The 21,402-nt window shown below is 37.9% G+C and overlaps 1 protein-coding gene across 1 annotated transcript in view; it reads right to left on the bottom strand.

Annotated features, from left to right (window-relative positions):
• CDK7 (cyclin dependent kinase 7) overlaps positions 1–19,833 on the bottom strand; it is a 77,311-nt gene extending 57,478 nt beyond the window's left edge. The window contains exons 1-3 of the mRNA XM_053701355.1: positions 19,688–19,833; positions 18,682–18,741; positions 17,143–17,176 (exon numbers count right to left, since the gene is read on the bottom strand). Of these exons, the coding sequence (XP_053557330.1) occupies positions 17,143–17,176; positions 18,682–18,741; positions 19,688–19,771 (178 nt within the window). The 5' untranslated portion in view covers positions 19,772–19,833. The remainder of the gene's footprint in view (positions 1–17,142; positions 17,177–18,681; positions 18,742–19,687) is intronic.
• Between the last annotated feature and the right edge of the window lie 1,569 nt (positions 19,834–21,402).

Here is a 21,402-nt window from a genome sequence, read left to right as displayed (position 1 = left end):
GTTGCCACTATTTCCATTACCTGGACGGCAAGAATCACACGCTACCGGAACGAACAGTGGAAATTCCAACCCACTGCAGAGAGACCCCCTGTTCTGAAGGGGAACGTAATTCCAATACACTACATTGTAAATGAGGAGGAATCAAAGGTGTAATTGACGGAGAAAAGAACACAAGTCTGTTCGCCTGACAAGGCTTCTAACTTTCTGCCTCATATTCTTGCCCCCTGTTAAATCCTGCCTGCTTGCACCTTTCCCCTCCCGGTGTGAAGTCTGTATACTTACTGCCTCTAGCTGCGGAGGAGTGTCGAGTGGTTTCCAGGAGAGCTTGGGAGTTTCGCGAGGGCTCGGGACCTGCCCCTCCTCCCCCACCGGTGCTGCGTGGGAGGAGGCGTTGGCGGGAGCCAGTTGTATCGGCGTCTCAGAGAGACCCTGAGCGTGGAGACTCCACCTGGAGTCCTCGTGTGGGGTCGGTTTGTCTAAGCACCTGTACTGGTGGTGCCGCTCTCGGACCCGACCTAGAGGCTGTCACCGGACCCCCTCCCCCCCACCGGTGCTGCATGGGAGGAGGCGGGTCAGACAAGGCAAGAGTGGACACCTTCCGCGACAACACGGAGCACAGCCTAGAAGCATTCCCAAATCTTTGGCAGTCAACGGAAGGGTTTCAAGCCTAGAGGTTACTTCCTGGACGGTAGTCCCCCAAAAAAAAAGAAAACACCGGAGGGTGAGTGCAACAAGCAGAGGCAAACACTGTTTGCTTGGAAACTTTGGGACTTTTTTCTTTAAAACTTTTAAAAAAGATAGCGGGCGTTAGTAAGAAGGGGGAACAGACTCACTGTAACTATACACGCTGGACAGAAACATATACAAAATTAAAAAAAAACCATCCCTTTACATGAGAAAACTATTTTTCGCTAAACTCAAGATTTTGGGATAAACCCCTAGTAAACAAACAAGGCAAAGTTTGTGGGATCTTTTTCTTTACCAAAAAGCCCAAAGAAATGGGAGCAGGGGCAAATTAAGGACTTACACTAAAGGGGAAGGAGAAGAAGGGAAGAAAGTGGAAGGAAAGGGAGAAGGATAAAGAAAAGGGAAAACAGAATATAGTATAACGCTACTAGAAGATACAGTCACAGCAAAAAGTTACATTTTCCCCTTCCTCAAATAGCGTAAGATACAAAGGGAGAAACAGTAACATTAAAAGTTTCTGAACTAACCTCAGCATGTTAAGACTCCTATCTTAACAACTCAAAAAGGACTGACTCCTTAAATTCTTATACAATATCTACCCTTGACCTGCAAAATTGTTGAATATACAGCCATTGTGTTTCTCTTCTGTTGACTATTGATTTTTTTCTTCTTCTTTCTTTTTTTTCTGCCAATATTGTTAATTCATTATCTGTGTTTAAAACAATGCTATGTATTTAACGCATGTTATCCCTACTAACCTGTCCACAACAGAGTATTTGTTTGGTCTCTACAAGCTAAGCTAGCAGGTTTATGTTAAGTATTTTTAAACCATAAGGGGCTTAATTACTAATGTTAGAAGATTCGGACAATTTCAGGCATTATATATCATTGTTATAACCATACTATGGGCTAGCTATATGTCTATTTTTGGATAAGTCAGGGTATTTGCTTGCAGAGGTCCCTCATATGGGCTTATTGGAATAGACTCCTAGCCTTATTTATAGCTATTTTACTGTTGGATTCAAACGATTCAAAGTTCTGATTTAATATATCAGCTAATTTAGATTAAAATTAGCAAGGAAACTGACTCTGGAAACAGAGGCTACACATTATCTGCAATTGTCTGTAATCTGTTAAATTGTTGAAAGTACAATAGTTACGTCTATTTTACTAACATCGCCAATTTATTATCTAGGATTAAATTGCTGTGTACTAACCTCTGCCACACCAGTTAAGGTGCCCATAAGAGCATTTTTTCTCTGGTTTTTGCAATTAAGCCCTCAGGTTTACGTATAGGCTCTTGACTAGTAGGACAAAATTATTAATTTAAACAGCTTGTATTAATTGCAGGTACCATACTCCACAGCCATAAGTGCACTGTGGGACAGTCACAGTCTTATTTGTGTTGGGTCGGGGTATCTGCCCAAGGGAATTCCTCTTGTGGGTTCCCCGGAGCAAGTTCTTAGTTTTAACAACTGATACTTAATTGTTGGATAAAAATAAGCAGAATCTCGCACTATCTTGAGATTCGTGTCTTCTCTCAGTTGGCCCCTTATTAAGAGACTCAAGGCTTTGACTCTATACTTCAGCTAAATTTAAATTCAAAATTGATATTGGAGGCAGAGGTCACACATTATCTGCTTTGCTCTACCCATTTTAAACTGGCATGTGATTCTATGGCTGACTGCCAAAGCTTGATTCGAACACTCTGAAGTCACCTACACTTTTTTATTTCTTTTCCTTTTCTCACTCATAGCTTTTTCACACCGTCACGCTTCACACAAATAGTCACATAAATGGGATCACTTTTTTCTTTTCTCCCTGATCCCCAAACTATTCTCTCACTCATAACCTACACATACCTTCCTTTATTTTTCTTTCACAAGAGTTATTTACTCTCCTATTTTAACACTATCACACACTACTCAGGGGCACTCCCTTTAATCAGCATTTTTTCCACACGCACAATTCGCACATGGACAAATTTCTTAACACTTCTTCTAAAACCACATCCCCAAGCATGGCAGGCAGACATAGAGATAAGAAATCTAAAGGAATCACCGAGCCTTTAGTTGAAGCTCACTCTGCAACTAATCCAAGCCCCATAAGCGAGGTATTGAATTTACAAAATCTGGTTACCAATATCTCAGAAGCCTTGACCCCTAAATTTGACACCCTAAGAAATGAAATAAAACAAGATATAGATCGGTTATCACAGGAAGTCAGGCAATTTTCAAGTAGACTGCAAGAGGCAGAACAAAGGGTATCCGATTTAGAAGATCTTTCAGTGGTACAAGGCTCTAAATTAGCAGACACAGAAACTAAGTTACAAAAAATGCAGTTGAGATTAGAAGACTTAGAAAATCGATCGCGAAGAAATAATAAGGATAATTGGCATACCTGAGGAAAAAAAATACGAAAATTTAACGCTATTTATAACAGAAACGTTAGCTCAACTATTGGAAATATCAAACACCCAGATAATAATTGAAAGGGCTCATAGAATTGGCCCTCCCCCAGATGATAACAAAACAAGCAGGAGACCTAGGGTAGTCATTGCACGATTCCTGAACTACTTAGATAAAGTTTATATTCTACAACAATACAGAAAAAAGCAACCTATTAATATAGATAGTGCAAAAGTTTTATTGTTCCAGGACTACTCAGTAGAAACCTCCATAAAAAGGAGAGATCTAGCACCTGTATGTACAAAATTTATTCAAAAAGGTTACAGGGCAACTTTAATATATCCATCTAAACTCAAAGTAGTTACTGGCGATGACATACATTTTGAAAATGCTAAAGAAGCAGAAAGGTTCTTTATTGAAGTAGAGTCAGCAGGCTAAGCGCTTGCTAAGTAGGGGCTCACAGCTCAAAATTAAGAGTATAGAAATAATTTTGTTCTTTGTTTCATTGTTTTTTTTTCCTTTTCCTGTTATTTAAATACAATATGGTGTGTTCTATCAAAATTACTTCCCTCGGAAAGAGATCCCTTTTGGGACAGAGGGAAAAAGGAGGAGTTAGTTCTCCTCTTCTTTCATATAATAGAGTATCAATCCCCCCCCCTCTCCCCTATTATTTTTTTTCTTTTTTCTTTTCTTTTTTTCTTTTCTCCCTCTCTCGTCTCTCTCCCTCTCTCTCTCTCCCCCTCCTCCCTCGTTCTTCCCTCCCAGGTGCTTCTTGTGCTTTTTTTTTACTATATATTATCTGAACGGATAAGTTAATTTGATGAAGCCGCCAGATAGGTTTAGATTAATTTCATGGAATGTGGGTGGAATTACAACTCCTATAAAAAGAAAAGCTATAATCTCACACATGCGAAAATTACAGGCAGACATCACTTTTCTCCAAGAAACACATCTAAGCTTAGAAGTAATGAAATTGAAAGGCTCTTGGATAAAGGAGGTAATTGCCTCACCTAGTGTCAGAAGGAAGAGAGGGGTGGCAATACTGCTAGGTAAAAGACTAGAGTATGATATACTACAGACAAGGAGTGACCCAGAGGGGAGATTCGTATTGATTAAAGCCCGAATAGCCAAACAAGTATATACATTGTGCAATCTATATGCACCTAACGAATTGGATTATGAGTTTTGGAACTTAATGCAATCCACCATCTTGTCCTTCACAGAAGGGTTTCTAATAATGGGAGGAGATTTTAATATGGCCCCACAATCCCCCTTAGATAGACTGAGATATAATAGCAGACAATTAAAGTTTAAAAAGGATAAGTTAGAAACAAAAAATTTTAAGAGTCTCTTTCAGAATTTATCGGTCAAAGACATCTGGCGGACACAAAACCCTGATGTCCGAGACTATACTTGCCTATCCAGGGTACATAAAACCTTATCAAGAATAGATCTATTATTAACTGACGAGAGACTCTGCTCAAAGAATATGAAAGCAGGAATCACACCTATAATTATCTCAGCCCATTCCCCCATTTTCCTTGAGATACATTTAAACACTGCGATAAAAACACCTCTAAGATTTAGGTTTCCTTACCACTTGACAAATGACGCGAAATTTAAAAAACACCTAAATGATAAATTTAAAGAATATATTCAATTTAATATCGAATATATTGATAGACCGGAGATCTTCTGGGGCGCTGCAAAAGCAGTTATTAGAGGTGAAATAACCGCCTACGCGGCCAAACTTACCAAGATAATGAAAAATAGAGAAAAAGAAGCTCTTAATTTTGTTGTAAATTCTTATAATCATTTTCTTCTATACAAGTCAGCCTTTAATTGGGCCAAATATATTAGAGCCAAAAAAGAAAGAGACGCCTTAACATTGCTCATAGAAACTCAAAAAGATCTTAGATATCAGGCGAAAATGTACCGATTCGGTAATAAATCCGGCAAACTTCTGGCTAGGCTAGTTAAGGGAGAAAAAAAAACCTTCATTTATCGATAGAATACAACAAAAAGAGATTATTCTTACAACTTGGAAAATTGGTTAGTACTAACAAAGAGCGGATATACAGCAATTACATATTGCTATAGATCTTTATGTAATGTTAAGGGCTTATCGGTACTGGAAAAGATAACGTTGAATTGGAACAGGTTTATTGTCCCTAATGACATTGAACAAAAATTTACCCAAAGATCTATCAGAAAAGTATCCCAGACCACGCTCTCTGCGAACTGGAGAGAGGCACATGTCAAACTTTTGCATCAAGCATATTTTACGCCAGAGAAGGGCCATAAATTGCACAATGTAAACTTTAACACATGTCCAAAATGCTCCTTCTTCGCAGCAGACTTAATACATATGATATGGAGTTGCCCAAAAATTAGGCAATTCTGGCATAAATTAGAATATTGGCTCAACAACACGCTGAGGATCTCCCCTCTGGGTTTTACACTTGCTCTTCTGAATTCTGAATATAAAATATTAGCTTCAATTTTAGCAAGCAGACTTCAAAACGGTCTCACTCATATTATACATAATGATCAAGCAGGCTTTCTTAAACATCGTAACTCGGCCTCCAACATCAGAGAAGTTCTAGCAATAACAGAATACTTCTCTCGGAAGACAGCTGTCGGGGAGGAGATGGGGGATCCAGATCTTGCAATAGTTGCAATCGATGCTGAGAAAGCTTTCGACTCGGTCTATTTTAGCCATATATTCCCATCTCTGGAAAAATTCAGAATTTCAGGCAAATTCCCTATCTTTATAGAAAATCTATACAAAAATCCACATACAAAATTAACTAACAATTTTCTATCATCAGATATTGCAATTCAAAGGGGCACGCGGCAGGGTTGCCCCCTATCTCCTCTCATCTTTGATATAGCCATTGAGTCTCTGGCAATAAAGATCAGACAGTCTCTCCAAGGGGTCACAATCTCTAAACATGAATTAAAAATCGCGCTTTATGCGGATGATATACTTCTTTATCTCTCGAATACAAAGAAGAATATACCCAAGTTGATGCACATAATAGATAGGTTTGGGTCCTTCTCTGGATACAAAATAAATGCAGCCAAGTCAGAGATTATGTGGCTTAGAAAAAAAAAAAAGGATTCATTAAGCGAGTGCCCATTCAAAGAGGTGAGGGAATCATTTAAATACCTGGGAATTTTTATTCCAGTTAATCCCTCAGATCTATATAAACTCAATATAATACCAACTCTTTCACTGATCCGAGAAAAACTGAAAACTTGGTTAAATTTACCAATTTCACTCTCAGGGAGAATTGCGCTATTCAAAATGGCCCTCCTGCCCAAACTTTTATATATATTACAGAACACACCAATATTGATGGCTGTAAAAGACATTCAGTCTCTTAATTCGGCAATTAGAAACTTTATTTGGCAAGGGAGGAGATCTAAGATCTCAATATCTAAATTGTCAACAGGTAAAGAATACGGAGGATTGTCTTTGCCAGACATAAGAAATTATAACCTTGCCTTTCTCGCTCGCACGGTGACAGATTGGTTTCTCTCCAAAAATTATGTGACCAATAATTTGCTAGATGAAAACATTTGCTACCCTTTCCTCCCTATGGGGCTGGCTCACTGCGAGCCCAAAGCACTCCCACCTGAAATTAAGAAACTTAAAACCATACTAAATCCCATTAAAGCATGGTGGAAAATAGGGAGTCTTTTAAAAACTAAATGTAGCGCTTCGCAGTATCTACCCATACAGGGTAATCCCAATTTTTGCCCTGGCCTGAACTCAGCAATTTTTAGTAAATGGGCCTCTAGGGGCCTGGTGAAAGTCTATCAACTGGTCAGGTCAAACACAAATTGTATGAGAACATTTGAGGACCTAAAAAGAGAATTCAACTTAGCAAACAAGGAATTCTTTGCATACCTTCAACTAAGGCACTATATCTCAGAATTGGTCACAAATACAGGCTGGAACTGGGCCTTGGGAAACTTGGAAAATTGGTTAGTACTAACAAAGAGCGGATATACAGCAATTACATATTGCTATAGATCTTTATGTAATGTTAAGGGCTTATCGGTACTGGAAAAGATAACGTTGAATTGGAACAGGTTTATTGTCCCTAATGACATTGAACAAAAATTTACCCAAAGATCTATCAGAAAAGTATCCCAGACCACGCTCTCTGCGAACTGGAGAGAGGCACATGTCAAACTTTTGCATCAAGCATATTTTACGCCAGAGAAGGGCCATAAATTGCACAATGTAAACTTTAACACATGTCCAAAATGCTCCTTCTTCGCAGCAGACTTAATACATATGATATGGAGTTGCCCAAAAATTAGGCAATTCTGGCATAAATTAGAATATTGGCTCAACAACACGCTGGGGATCTCCCCTCTGGGTTTTACACTTACGCAGGTGGTTTTTTGTATAAAGAAGCATGAAGGGCAACACCCCCAGGAGAAGCTAGTAATTCTCTCAATATTAGCTTCCAGGTATCTAATCACCAAGTACTGGAAGATGCATAGGGCCCCTACAATATTAGAAGTTAAAAATTATCTCAAAAAACAATGCATGTTGGAACAGAGAGACACTAATTTAAATAATGAAGAAGAGATAAAGGTATTCTTTAAGAAATGGTCTGTTTTTATTAAAAGCTTTCCAGAAAATGAAGTAGAGCATTTGATCTTCCCATTTAGAAACTCAGAGCTAATACAGCTAAATATTTGGTAACCCACGGAGAGGAGGAGGAGGAGGAGGAGGAGAGTCGTAGAGAATCTCCCCCCCCCCTCCTCTACTTTTTTTTTTTCCTCCCTTCCCCCCCCCCCACAGTTATGTTTTGTTTTGAGGTGTTTTTTTGTTTTTGTTTCTTATTTATTATCTTTTTTTTTTTAATTGGCCTGATAAATGTTTTGATTTAGTCGCTATAAATATAAAAATCCAACGTTGTGGTTATATAAACTGTATATAACAAGTATTATCTCCATAAAATGTGGACCCAAGTATGTCTGGAATGAAACAAATATGAATATACTCTATTCAAGACACATTCCACATGCTTGCAGTATAGTAAACCTTGGCACTAATGCAGGTTTTGCATTTAAAAGTCGTATACTTAAAATATAAGGTAATGCTGTGTAGAAACAGAATCTCTTTTTCTTTTTCTCTTTGACTGTTTTTGTTTTTTTCTTTTTGCCCTGCGTGGCATAACCATATGTACAGTGTCTTCTCACCAAATGTTGGTTATAAATAAATAAAAAAAAAAAAAAAAAAAATTGTGTTTCTATCTAAATCATGAGTTTAATTTTGACTCGACTGTCCCTTTAATTATTTTAATATTCAAATTTACAGTGCTTCAGGCAGTGATGCAATTGGCCGTGTATGTACACAACCGAGCAAACACAATGTGATGCAGTAAAACTGAGGAATGAGAGGTGGGCACAGGGAAGAAAAAAAAATCTTTACTTACAATGATCAGTGTGTCATGGTTTATCTATCATTACTGTAACATGTGTCAAACTATAAGCCATTCACATGAGTTACTTAAACATTTAAGAAACACACTGTCACAACCAAGAGATAAATGTGTCAGGAAAAAATACAAACCTCTCTCTTTATGTTGAAAGTTTTTTTATTAAATATTTCAATATACGCAAAGAATAGAAAACAAAATAAATAGCAAAGCAATCACAAATATCACATAATTGACAAATGCATAGAACAAGGAAAATAGAAACTCTAAAAATATATATACATACAGCAATCTGGTTACACTTTAAATAGTCAGAAAACAATCCAGAAATAAGACGTTTTGAATTATATCCTAAAATAATATATCCCCAAATACAATTGTGCCCCACTTAAAGTAATAGTAAATCCCAGCGTTTCAGAAACGCTAGAATTTACCATTGGAACAAATAAAGGGGACTTATTCATGAAGTATAAAATACTTTATTTCTTCCAAGCGATCGCCTTCACTGTGCTGCTAAGGCAGCCCACCGGCAGAACGCTATTTTCACTTTCTGGCAGAGAGGTGACGTTTCCACCTCTTAGCCAATAGCACTGCGGGAAATCCGGCTTGGTGCAGCAATTTGTCATCCCACTACCTTAAAGGGACACTGAACCCAAATTTTTTATTTTGTGATTCAGATAGAAAGTGCAATTTTAAGCAACTTCCTAATTTACTCCTATTATCAAATTTTCTTTGTTCTCTTGCCATCTTTATTTGAAAAAGACATCTAAGCTAAGGACCCAGACAATTTTTGGTTCAGCACCATGGATAGCATTTGTTTATTGGTGGGTGAATCTATCCACCAATCAGCAAGAACAACCCAGGTTGTTCACCAAAAATGGTCCGGCATCTAAACTTACATTCTTGCTTTTCAAAAAAAAAAAGATACCAAGAGAATGAAGAAAATTTAATAGGAGTAAATTAGAAAGTTGCTTAAAAACATAATTTATGTAAGAACTTACCTGATAAATTCATTTCTTTCATATTAACAAGAGTCCATGAGCTAGTGACGTATGGGATATACATTCCTACCAGGAGGGGCAAAGTTTCCCAAACCTTAAAATGCCTATAAATACACCCCTCACCACACCCACAAATCAGTTTAACGAATAGCCAAGAAGTGGGGTGATAAGAAAAAAAGTGCGAAGCATATAAAATAAGGAATTGGAATAATTGTGCTTTATACAAAAAAATCATAACCACCACAAAAAAGGGTGGGCCTCATGGACTCTTGTTAATATGAAAGAAATGAATTTATCAGGTAAGTTCTTACATAAATTATGTTTTCTTTCATGTAATTAACAAGAGTCCATGAGCTAGTGACGTATGGGATAATGACTACCCAAGATGTGGATCTTTCCACACAAGAGTCACTAGAGAGGGAGGGATAAAATAAAGACAGCCAATTCCTGCTGAAAATAATCCACACCCAAAATAAAGTTTAACAAAAAACATAAGCAGAAGATTCAAACTGAAACCGCTGCCTGAAGAACTTTTCTACCAAAAACTGCTTCAGAAGAAGAAAATACATCAAAATGGTAGAATTTAGTAAAAGTATGCAAAGAGGACCAAGTTGCTGCTTTGCAGATCTGGTCAACCGAAGCTTCATTCCTAAACGCCCAGGAAGTAGATACTGACCTAGTAGAATGAGCTGTAATTCTTTGAGGCGGAATTTTACCCGACTCAACATAGGCAAGATGAATTAAAGATTTCAACCAAGATGCCAAAGAAATGGCAGAAGCTTTCTGGCCTTTCCTAGAACCGGAAAAGATAACAAATAGACTAGAAGTCTTACGGAAAGATTTCGTAGCTTCAACATAATATTTCAAAGCTCTAACAACATCCAAAGAATGCAATGATTTCTCCTTAGAATTCTTAGGATTAGGACATAATGAAGGAACCACAATTTCTCTACTAATGTTGTTGGAATTCACAACTTTAGGTAAAAATTCAAAAGAAGTTCGCAACACCGCCTTATCCTGATGAAAAATCAGAAAAGGAGACTCACACGAAAGAGCAGATAATTCAGAAACTCTTCTAGCAGAAGAGATGGCCAAAAGGAACAAAACTTTCCAAGAAAGTAATTTAATGTCCAATGAATGCATAGGTTCAAACGGAGGAGCTTGAAGAGCTCCCAGAACCAAATTCAAACTCCAAGGAGGAGAAATTGACTTAATGACAGGTTTTATACGAACCAAAGCTTGTACAAAACAATGAATATCAGGAAGAATAGCAATCTTTCTGTGAAAAAGAACAGAAAGAGCGGAGATTTGTCCTTTCAAAGAACTTGCGGACAAACCCTTATCTAAACCATCCTGAAGAAACTGTAAAATTCTCGGTATTCTAAAAGAATGCCAAGAAAAATGATGAGAAAGACACCAAGAAATATAAGTCTTCCAGACTCTATAATATATCTCTCGAGATACAGATTTACGAGCCTGTAACATAGTATTAATCACGGAGTCAGAGAAACCTCTATGACCAAGAATCAAGCGTTCAATCTCCATACCTTTAAATTTAAGGATTTCAGATCCGGATGGAAAAAAGGACCTTGTGACAGAAGGTCTGGTCTTAACGGAAGAGTCCATGGCTGGCAAGATGCCATCCGGACAAGATCCGCATACCAAAACCTGTGAGGCCATGCCGGAGCTATTAGCAGAACAAACGAGCATTCCCTCAGAATCTTGGAGATTACTCTTGGAAGAAGAACTAGAGGCGGAAAGATATAGGCAGGATGATACTTCCAAGGAAGTGATAATGCATCCACTGCCTCCGCCTGAGGATCCCGGGATCTGGACAGATACCTGGGAAGTTTCTTGTTTAGATGAGAGGCCATCAGATCTATCTCTGGGAGCCCCCACAATTGAACAATCTGAAGAAATACCTCTGGGTGAAGAGACCATTCGCCCGGATGCAACGTTTGGCGACTGAGATAATCCGCTTCCCAATTGTCTACACCTGGGATATGAACCGCAGAGATTAGACAGGAGCTGGATTCCGCCCAAACCAAAATTCGAGATACTTCTTTCATAGCCAGAGGACTGTGAGTCCCTCCTTGATGATTGATGTATGCCACAGTTGTGACATTGTCTGTCTGAAAACAAATGAACGATTCTCTCTTCAGAAGAGGCCAAAACTGAAGAGCTCTGAAAACTGCACGGAGTTCTAAGATATTGATCGGTAATCTCACCTCCTGAGATTCCCAAACTCCTTGTGCCGTCAGAGATCCCCACACAGCTCCCCAACCTGTGAGACTTGCATCTGTTGAAATTACAGTCCAGGTCGGAAGAACAAAAGAAGCCCCCTGAATTAAACAATGGTGATCTGTCCACCACGTTAGAGAGTGCCGAACAATCGGTTTTAAAGATATTAATTGATATATCTTCGTGTAATCCCTGCACCATTGGTTCAGCATACAGAGCTGAAGAGGTCGCATGTGAAAACGAGCAAAGGGGATCGCGTCCGATGCAGCAGTCATAAGACCTAGAATTTCCATGCATAAGGCTACCGAAGGGAATGATTGAGACTGAAGGTTTCGACAGGCTGTAATCAATTTTAGACGTCTCTTGTCTGTTAAAGACAAAGTCATGGACACTGAATCTATCTGGAAACCCAGAAAGGTTACCCTTGTTTGAGGAATCAAAGAACTTTTTGGTAAATTGATCCTCCAACCATGATCTTGAAGAAACAACACAAGTCGATTCGTATGAGACTCTGCTAAATGTAAAGACGGAGCAAGTACCAAGATATCGTCCAAATAAGGAAATACCACAATACCCTGTTCTCTGATTACAGACAGAAGGGCACCGAGAATCTTTGTGAAAATTCTTGGAGCTGTAGCAAGGCCAAACGGTAGAGCCACAAATTGGTAATGCTTGTCTAGAAAAGAGAATCTCAGGAACTGATAATGATCTGGATGAATCGGAATATGCAGATATGCATCCTGTAAATCTATTGTGGACATATAATTCCCTTGCTGAACAAAAGGCAATATAGTCCTTACAGTTACCATCTTGAACGTTGGTATCCTTACATAACGATTCAATAATTTTAGATCCAGAACTGGTCTGAAGGAATTCTCCTTCTTTGGTACAATGAAGAGATTTGAATAAAACCCCATCCCCTGTTCCGGAACTGGAACTGGCATAATTACTCCAGCCAACTCTAGATCTGAAACACAATTCAGAAATGCTTGAGCTTTCACTGGATTTACTGGGACATGGGAAAGAAAAAATCTCTTTGCAGGAGGTCTCATCTTGAAACCAATTCTGTACCCTTCTGAAACAATGTTCTGAATCCAAAGATTGTGAACAGAATTGATCCAAATTTCTTTGAAAAAACGTAACCTGCCCCCTACCAGCTGAACTGGAATGAGGGCCGTACCTTCATGTGAACTTAGAAGCAGGCTTTGCCTTTCTAGCAGGCTTGGATTTATTCCAGACTGGAGATGGTTTCCAAACTGAAACTGCTCCTGAGGACGAAGGATCAGGCTTTTGTTCTTTGTTGAAACGAAAGGAACGAAAACGATTGTTAGCCCTGTTTTTACCTTTAGACTTTTTATCCTGTGGTAAAAAAGTTCCTTTCCCACCAGTAACAGTTGAAATAATAGAATCCAACTGAGAACCAAATAATTTGTTTCCCTGGAAAGAAATGGAAAGTAGAGTTGATTTAGAAGCCATATCAGCATTCCAAGTCTTAAGCCATAAAGCTCTTCTGGCTAAGATAGCCAGAGACATAAATCTAACATCAACTCTAATAATATCAAAAATGGCATCACAGATGAAATTATTAGCATGCTGGAGAAGAATAATAATATCATGAGAATCACGATTTGTTACTTGTTGTGCTAGAGTTTCCAACCAAAAAGTTGAAGCTGCAGCAACATCAGCCAATGATATAGCAGGTCTAAGAAGATTACCTGAACATAGATAAGCTTTTCTTAGAAAAGATTCAATTTTTCTATCTAAAGGATCCTTAAACGAGGTACCATCTGACGTAGGAATGGTAGTACGTTTAGCAAGGGTAGAAATAGCCCCATCAACTTTAGGGATTTTGTCCCAAAATTCTAACCTGTCAGGCGGAACAGGATATAATTGCTTAAAACGTTTAGAAGGAGTAAATGAATTACCCAATTTATCCCATTCCTTAGCAATTACTGCAGAAATAGCATTAGGAACAGGAAAGACTTCTGGAATAACCGCAGGAGCTTTAAAAACCTTATCCAAACGTATAGAATTAGTATCAAGAGGACTAGAATCCTCTATTTCTAAAGCAATTAGTACTTCTTTAAGTAAAGAGCGAATAAATTCCATCTTAAATAAATATGAAGATTTATCATTATCAATCTCTGAGACAGAATCTTCTGAACCAGAAGAGTCCAAAGAATCAGAATGATGGCGTTCATTTAAAAATTCATCTGTAGAGAGAGAAGATTTAAAAGACTTTTTACGTTTACTAGAAGGAGAAATAACAGACAAAGCCTTCTTTATGGATTCAGAAACAAAATCTCTTATGTTATCAGGAACATTCTGCACCTTAGATGTTGAGGGAACTGCAACAGGCAATGGTACATCACTAAAGGAAATATCTGCTTTAACAAGTTTGTCATGACAATTATTACAAACAACAGCTGGAGGAATAGCTACCAAAAGTTTACAGCAGATACACTTAGCTTTGGTAGATCCAGCAGGCAGTGGTTTTCCTGTAGTATCTTCTGGCTCAGATGCAACGTGAGACATCTTGCAATATGTAAGAGAAAAAACAACATATAAAGCAAAATAGATCAAATTCCTTATAAGACAGTTTCAGGAATGGGAAAAAATGCCAAACATCAAGCTTCTAGCAACCAGAAGCAAATGAAAAATGAGACTGAAATAATGTGGAGACAAAAGCGACGCCCATATTTTTTGGCGCCAAATAAGACGCCCACATTATTTGGCGCCTAAATGCTTTTGGCGCCAAAAATGACGCCACATCCGGAACGCCGACATTTTTGGCGCAAAATAACGTCAAAAATGACGCAACTTCCGGCGACACGTATGACGCCGGAAACGGAAAAGAATTTTTGCGCCAAAAAAGTCCGCGCCAAGAATGACGCAATAAAATGAAGCATTTTCAGCCCCCGCGAGCCTAACAGCCCACAGGGAAAAAAGTCAAATTGATAATTTAAAGCATAATCCCAAATATGAAACTGACTGTCTGGAAATAAGGAAAGTTGAACATTCTGAGTCAAGGCAAATAAATGTTTGAATACATATATTTAGAACTTTATAAATAAAGTGCCCAACCATAGCTTAGAGTGTCACAGAAAATAAGACTTACTTACCCCAGGACACTCATCTACATGTTTGTAGAAAGCCAAACCAGTACTGAAACGAGAATCAGTAGAGGAAATGGTAAATATAAGAGTATATCGTCGATCTGAAAAGGGAGGTAAGAGATGAATCTCTACGACCGATAACAGAGAACCTTATGAAATAGACCCCGTAGAAGGAGATCACTGCATTCAATAGGCAATACTCTCCTCACATCCCTCTGACATTCACTGCACGCTGAGAGGAAAACCGGGCTCCAACTTGCTGCGGAGCGCATATCAACGTAGAATCTAGCACAAACTTACTTCACCACCTCCCTTGGAGGCAAAGTTTGTAAAACTGATTTGTGGGTGTGGTGAGGGGTGTATTTATAGGCATTTTAAGGTTTGGGAAACTTTGCCCCTCCTGGTAGGAATGTATATCCCATACGTCACTAGCTCATGGACTCTTGTTAATTACATGAAAGAAATTGCATGCTCTATCTGAATCACGAAAGAAAAACATTTGGGTTCAGTGTTCCTTTAACCTAAATCTCGCCAATACTGAGCTACTTATTTTCCTCCCTTCTTCAAAAATCTCGACCCCCCCCATCTTTCTATAAAATGTAACATTACCCAATCCCTGCACTTGACTCAGACTCAGATATAGCCACCAGCCAGCAAGCTCTACCCAGGTGCTGAGCCAAAAATGGACCGGCTACTAAGTAAATTAGAAAGTTGCTTAAAATTGAATGAATCTATCTGAATCATGAAATTATTTTTTTTTGGCTTTTGTGTCCCTTTAAGCACAAAATTCTGACTCTGATATTCAAGGCCCTCAGTAGAAGTGCTTCCTCCTATATCTCAGACCTTGTCTCCAGATACCCTCCCTTCTGTCCCCTTCAATCTACACATGACCTTCACCTCTCTTGTTCATCCTTGCATTCCTGTCTACAGGACTTCTCCAGACTGGCCCCTATTTTGCGGAACTCTCTACCTTGCATCACAAGACTCTCCCCTAGCTTTGAAAATTTCAAGTGCTCTTTAAAAGACTCTACTTTCAAGGACATATACAATATATGCTAACCTAAATTCCTCTCCTCCTTTGTCATCTTCATGAGAGCCGACTTACAACAGTGCAACCCTTGGCAGAACCCTCTACCCAGTTATTCCCTATAAATGTTACCTTGCATATCATTCCTATGTTTATAGCGTTGTGGAATGTGTTGGCACTCTACAAATAACTGATATTTTTTTAATAATAATAATAATAATAATAATAATAATAATAATAATAATAATAATAATAATAAGTTAATGACACATTCTACAATGTTGCCAATATGCATTTATTGTTATTAATATTTTAAGTTGCTTACAATTATGGCATCACTGGGATGTCAGGTATTAAAATGGGGGTGCCCAAAATAAAACCGGTTGGAAACTGCTGAGATAAAGTAATTTGCATTTGCTGCAAGAAAAATAACAAATACATGTCTCTCTACAGGTTCTTGAAAAACTATTTTGTTTCATGACTTATTCATAATTTACTTCTGTTCCTCACACTAAAGGTGGAGGTCAGTGGCAATAATACAGTTGTTCCCATGCTCTACCAAGGGACCTTGGCATGCATGATTTTAAGGTTATGAAGCTACACAAGTGCTTACAGCCAATATGTTGTCTTGGTAACCAAACTACAGGAGAGCAGTTTGCATATAAATGAAATACCAATTGTTACCTTAGAAACCTGGTTGTCCTGAAAGCAGTAAATAGTGACTATTTTGTGTCAATTAAATAAAATGAGTGGCTGTCTTCCTTGTCCTCTCCACGAAGGGTCTAGTCAGAAACCTGACCTCAGGGGAAAAAAAATTTAATGGTGAATTCAGCAAAATAAATTTTGTCATTCTACATGGGCGGCTGTGGACAAGAACATAAGTGACAATCTTGTCTTGCCAAGCTCCCTTGGGACAGATATCTAAGCTAGTACCATATTAGGTTCTGTTATATTTTCTCTTTTTTTATTTTAGACTGTTTTTGTGCATTTAAGTTTTGTTAATTATTTTGTTATATAAATGCACTGTGACTGTTCACAATTAATATTCCTTTTATTTTCAAACTCAGTTATGGAAAGTGACACAAGCAATAATCCAATCAGAACAGTCATGTCTTTATAAATTATACAGCAAAGTCAAAACAGTGGTATGTATTTGTATATATAAATAAATTATTCTTAACATCCATGAGGACTTACCATCATTTGCTTCTGATCTATGACCCAGCTTAATCTGCAATATAGAGAAATATATGTTACAAAAAGCTAGGTCTATATAAAGATACATTCATATTTTATTACTGTTAAGCCACTAAGTTAAAATGCAAAAGCATTTGTGTGTAGCCACCATTCAACAATTAGCTCAAAGTAGAACACTGCTGCTCATGAGCATACCTAGGTATGTTTTTTCAACAAACAATACCAAGAGAATGCAATAAATTTGATAACACAAGTAAATTTAAAAAAAAAAAAAAAAAAAAAAAAAAAAAAGTCTCTTAAAACTGCATGTTCTAGCTGAATCACGAAAGTTCTGTTTTAACTTTCATGTATACGTTTACTGTCCCTTTAAAGAGCACTGTAAGTTAAAGGGACACTGAACTTTCTTTCGTGATTCAGATAGAGCATGTAATTTTAAGCAACTTTATAATTTACTCCTATTATCAATTTTTCTTCTTTCTCTTGCTATCTTTATTTGAAAAAGAAGGCATCTAAGCTATTTTTTTTTTATCAGAACCTTGGACAGCACCTTTTTATTGGTCGGTTAAATTAATCCACCAATCAGCAAGAACAACCCAGGTTGTTCACTAAAAATGGGCCGGCATCTAAACTTACATTCTTGATAATAGGAGTAAATTAGAAAGTTGCTTAAAATTGCATGCTCTATCTAAATCACAAAAGAAAAAATGTGGGTTCAGGGTCCCTTTAACATTATTGTTCAATAAACTGAAGAGGCAAGTTAACAAAAACGCATATACAAAACTTGTTTGTAATTTTCTTTATCTACTGAGCATAGCAATTACTGAATTATAATGTAATATAAATTATAGGGGAAAAAATTATGTGCCAATATGGGTGTCCACAAGGGGGGCACTTTGAGTACAAACTTCAGGGGAAATAACAAAAACAAAAAACACAATCGAATATGTTTTTTCTTTTAATCCCCCTGAATTTAGCTCCGTTTTAGAGGAAGGAACACAGTATTCTGGGAGTTACAGAGAATTCTGGAATTTGTAATTCACTATTTCACTCTCAGTATTGTGAACTCTGTAATGCTGGACTGTAATTTCCATCATACATTGTACAGTGGTGGGCAGTGAGCTTCCTAGAAGGCAGAACGTTTTGCATGAGGTCACGCCCCCTCCTCCATGCTGTGTATCTCCTATCACTGGGGAAGGTAGCTGGGGGTATTGTCTGACCCTTTATACAGGTCTATATAATTATTTGTATGGTCAGACCCTCTGCACAAGTGGTTGTGGGGGAAAGGGGTGTACTGTGCTAGTGGTCTTAAACTCTGCACCATGACTTCTATGGTATACATATGTATTCCCACCATATTTTTAACAGCAGCAAAGAATAGGGTCTCTCATTAATGGAACTTTCTGTGTCGAGTTCTCCTACTTACATACTGAAATCATTTGTTAAACTTTTGCCAATAATAAATTTGGTCTGGGTACAATTCCTTTTTTCTGCAAACCTGATATATATCACCCAGTCCCCAATATTGACAAGTATACAAACCTTTTTAATGGCAACAATTTTGTCTGTGTTCTTGTCTCTGGCTTTGTAAACTGTGGCAAACTAGAAAAGCAGAACACATCAGTCAATTTTTTTTTTCAAAAACATAATTAGCCATGTCCAGCTTCAAACATTGCTCATATCAATCCTCACTGATGACATTCCAGTCAGGCCCCCCCCCCCATAGAATTTACTGGGCAAAACTAATTTGTGGAGCCCCTCAACCCCAGCTCACTTATTACCCTCCCCCTATAAGCCTTACTGTAAGTGTATGGCCCATGCTGTCCCAACATTCAGTGTTACCTATTTAAAGTATATATATATATATTTTTTTTTATTTTTTTTTTAATATATATTTATTTTTTATTTTTTTTGTGATACCATAAACATTTCTTCCTAAACTACATACAGGACATACATAGCAGTTTTTCATACCATCACTCAAACAGTGAGGGGCCCTGGTCAGATGCCCACCTGTACCTATTAACTACATGTTAATACAAAGAAACAGCAGTTCTATCATGTACTCTTGTGTCTGCATATCAAGCCAGAAAAAAAACAAACAAAAAAAAAAACTTATTGAGCTTACCAGTAATTTACACTGTGTTGCAAATAAAGGCTACACACTGATTGCTGCACTATACCATCACACAATATTACAATGCACATAAACAGGAAGGTGCGTAGTGCTGGAACAAATTGTGGAACTGGGGACCACATAAACAGTGGATACCTGCACAACACCTTACTATGATTTAAAGTCTCAGCGTCTAACACCAGAAAAACTAAACCAGACGACATATTGGCTTACATACAGCGCTGTCTGAAGTTTACTTAATTTACCCCAAGAATAATGTAATTACTAAAGTACATTGCGTTATTTGACACTAAGTGATAATTATCAGTAATGTATCTCAGGTATCCTTTATCACACGCATCTCTACCCCTCTGCTGGTGCCCATGTGATTAAAAGTCAGTCACACAATACAGCCCTAGACCCGGCTCTCACCTGTCCCTCTCCCAGGAAATCTAGCTTCTCATACTGTTTTGACCTGGACCGCACTTCTACTATCTCAGGAGCTCTAGCTTCCATGTTATCCGGGGGGTCCTTCCAAAGCAGGCATTTAACATTAAAACACGCCCACTGACTGTAATTCTGGCGCGACAGGGGCGCTAAAAGTGACGTATTGAGCACACACGGACAGTATCTGCCAGTCCTTCAGAGCGACTTCCACCGGAGCCAATCAAGGAGCGCCCTTCTGTGTGACTTGACGTCTGTTATCCCTATGGAAACCGTTAGTTTATAGAAATCGGTGCTCCATGGATAGTGTCTGAATGCTAATTTATATGTCATTCTATACGTGCTGTGTGGACAGATATCTAAGATAGTACCATATTAGGTTCTGTTCTGTTTTCTCTTTATTTTAGATTGTTGTTTTGTGGGCATTTGAGTTTTGTTAATTATTTTGTTATATAAATGCACCGTGACCGTCTGTTCACAAATTAATATTCCTTTTATTTTCAAACTCAGTTATGGAAAGTGACACAAGCAATAATCCAATCAGAACAGTCATGTCTTTGTAAATTATACAGCAAAGTCAAAACAGTGGTATGTATTTGTATATATAAATAATTTATTCTTAACATCAATGAGGCCTTACCCTTATTTGCTTTTGATCTATGACCCAGCTTAATCTGCAATATAGAGAAATATATGTTACAAAAAGCTAGGTCTATATAAAGATACATTCATACTTTATTACTGTTAAGCCACTAAGTTAAAATGCAAAAGCATGTGTGTGTAGCCACCATTCAACAATTAGCACAAAGTAGAACAATGATGCTCATGAGCATACCTAGGTATGTTTTTCAATAAACAATACCAAGAGAATGCAATAAATTTGATAACACAAGTAAATTAAAAAAAGTCTCTTAAAACTGCATGTTCTAGCTGAATCACGAAAGTTCAGTTTTAACTTTCATGTATACTTTATTATTATTATTATTATCAGGTATTTGTAGAGCGCCAACAGATTCCACAGCGCTTACTGTCGTTTACTGTCTCTTTAAAGAGCACTGCAAGTTAATATTATTGTTCAATAAACTGAAGAGGCAGGTTAACAAACACGCATATACAAAAATTGTTTGTAATTTTCTTTATCCACTGAGCATAGCAATTACTGATATACAAAGTAATATAAATTATAGGGGAAAAAATTATGTGCCAATATGGGTGTCCACAAGGGGGGCAACGTGAGTACAAACTTCAGGGGAAACAACAACAAAAAAACACAATCGAATATGTTTTTTTCTTTTAATCCCCCTGAATGTAGCTCCGTTTCAGAGGAAGAACACATTATTTTGGGAGTTACAGAGCATTCTGGAATTTGTCATTCACTCTCAGTATTGTGACTCTGTAATGCTGGACTGTAATTTCCATCATACATTGTACAGTGGTGGGCAGTGAGCTTCCTAGAAGGCAGAACGTTTTGCATGAGGTGACGTCCCCTCCTCCATGCTGTGTATCTCCTATAACTGGGGAAGGTAGCTGGGAGTATTGTCTGACCCTTTATACAGGTCTATATAATTATTTGTACTATGGTCAGACCCTCTGCACAAGTGGTTGTGGGGGAAAGGGGTGTACTGTGCTAGTGGTCTTAAACTCTGCACCATGACTTCTATGTTATACATATGTATTCCCACCATATTTTTAACAGCAGCAAA

Source organism: Bombina bombina, chromosome 2, assembly GCF_027579735.1.
Source record: "Bombina bombina isolate aBomBom1 chromosome 2, aBomBom1.pri, whole genome shotgun sequence".
NCBI classification, from domain to species: domain Eukaryota; kingdom Metazoa; phylum Chordata; class Amphibia; order Anura; family Bombinatoridae; genus Bombina; species Bombina bombina.
Note: the sequence above shows the minus strand (reverse complement) of the source record. Positions and strands in the feature narration are given on the sequence as shown.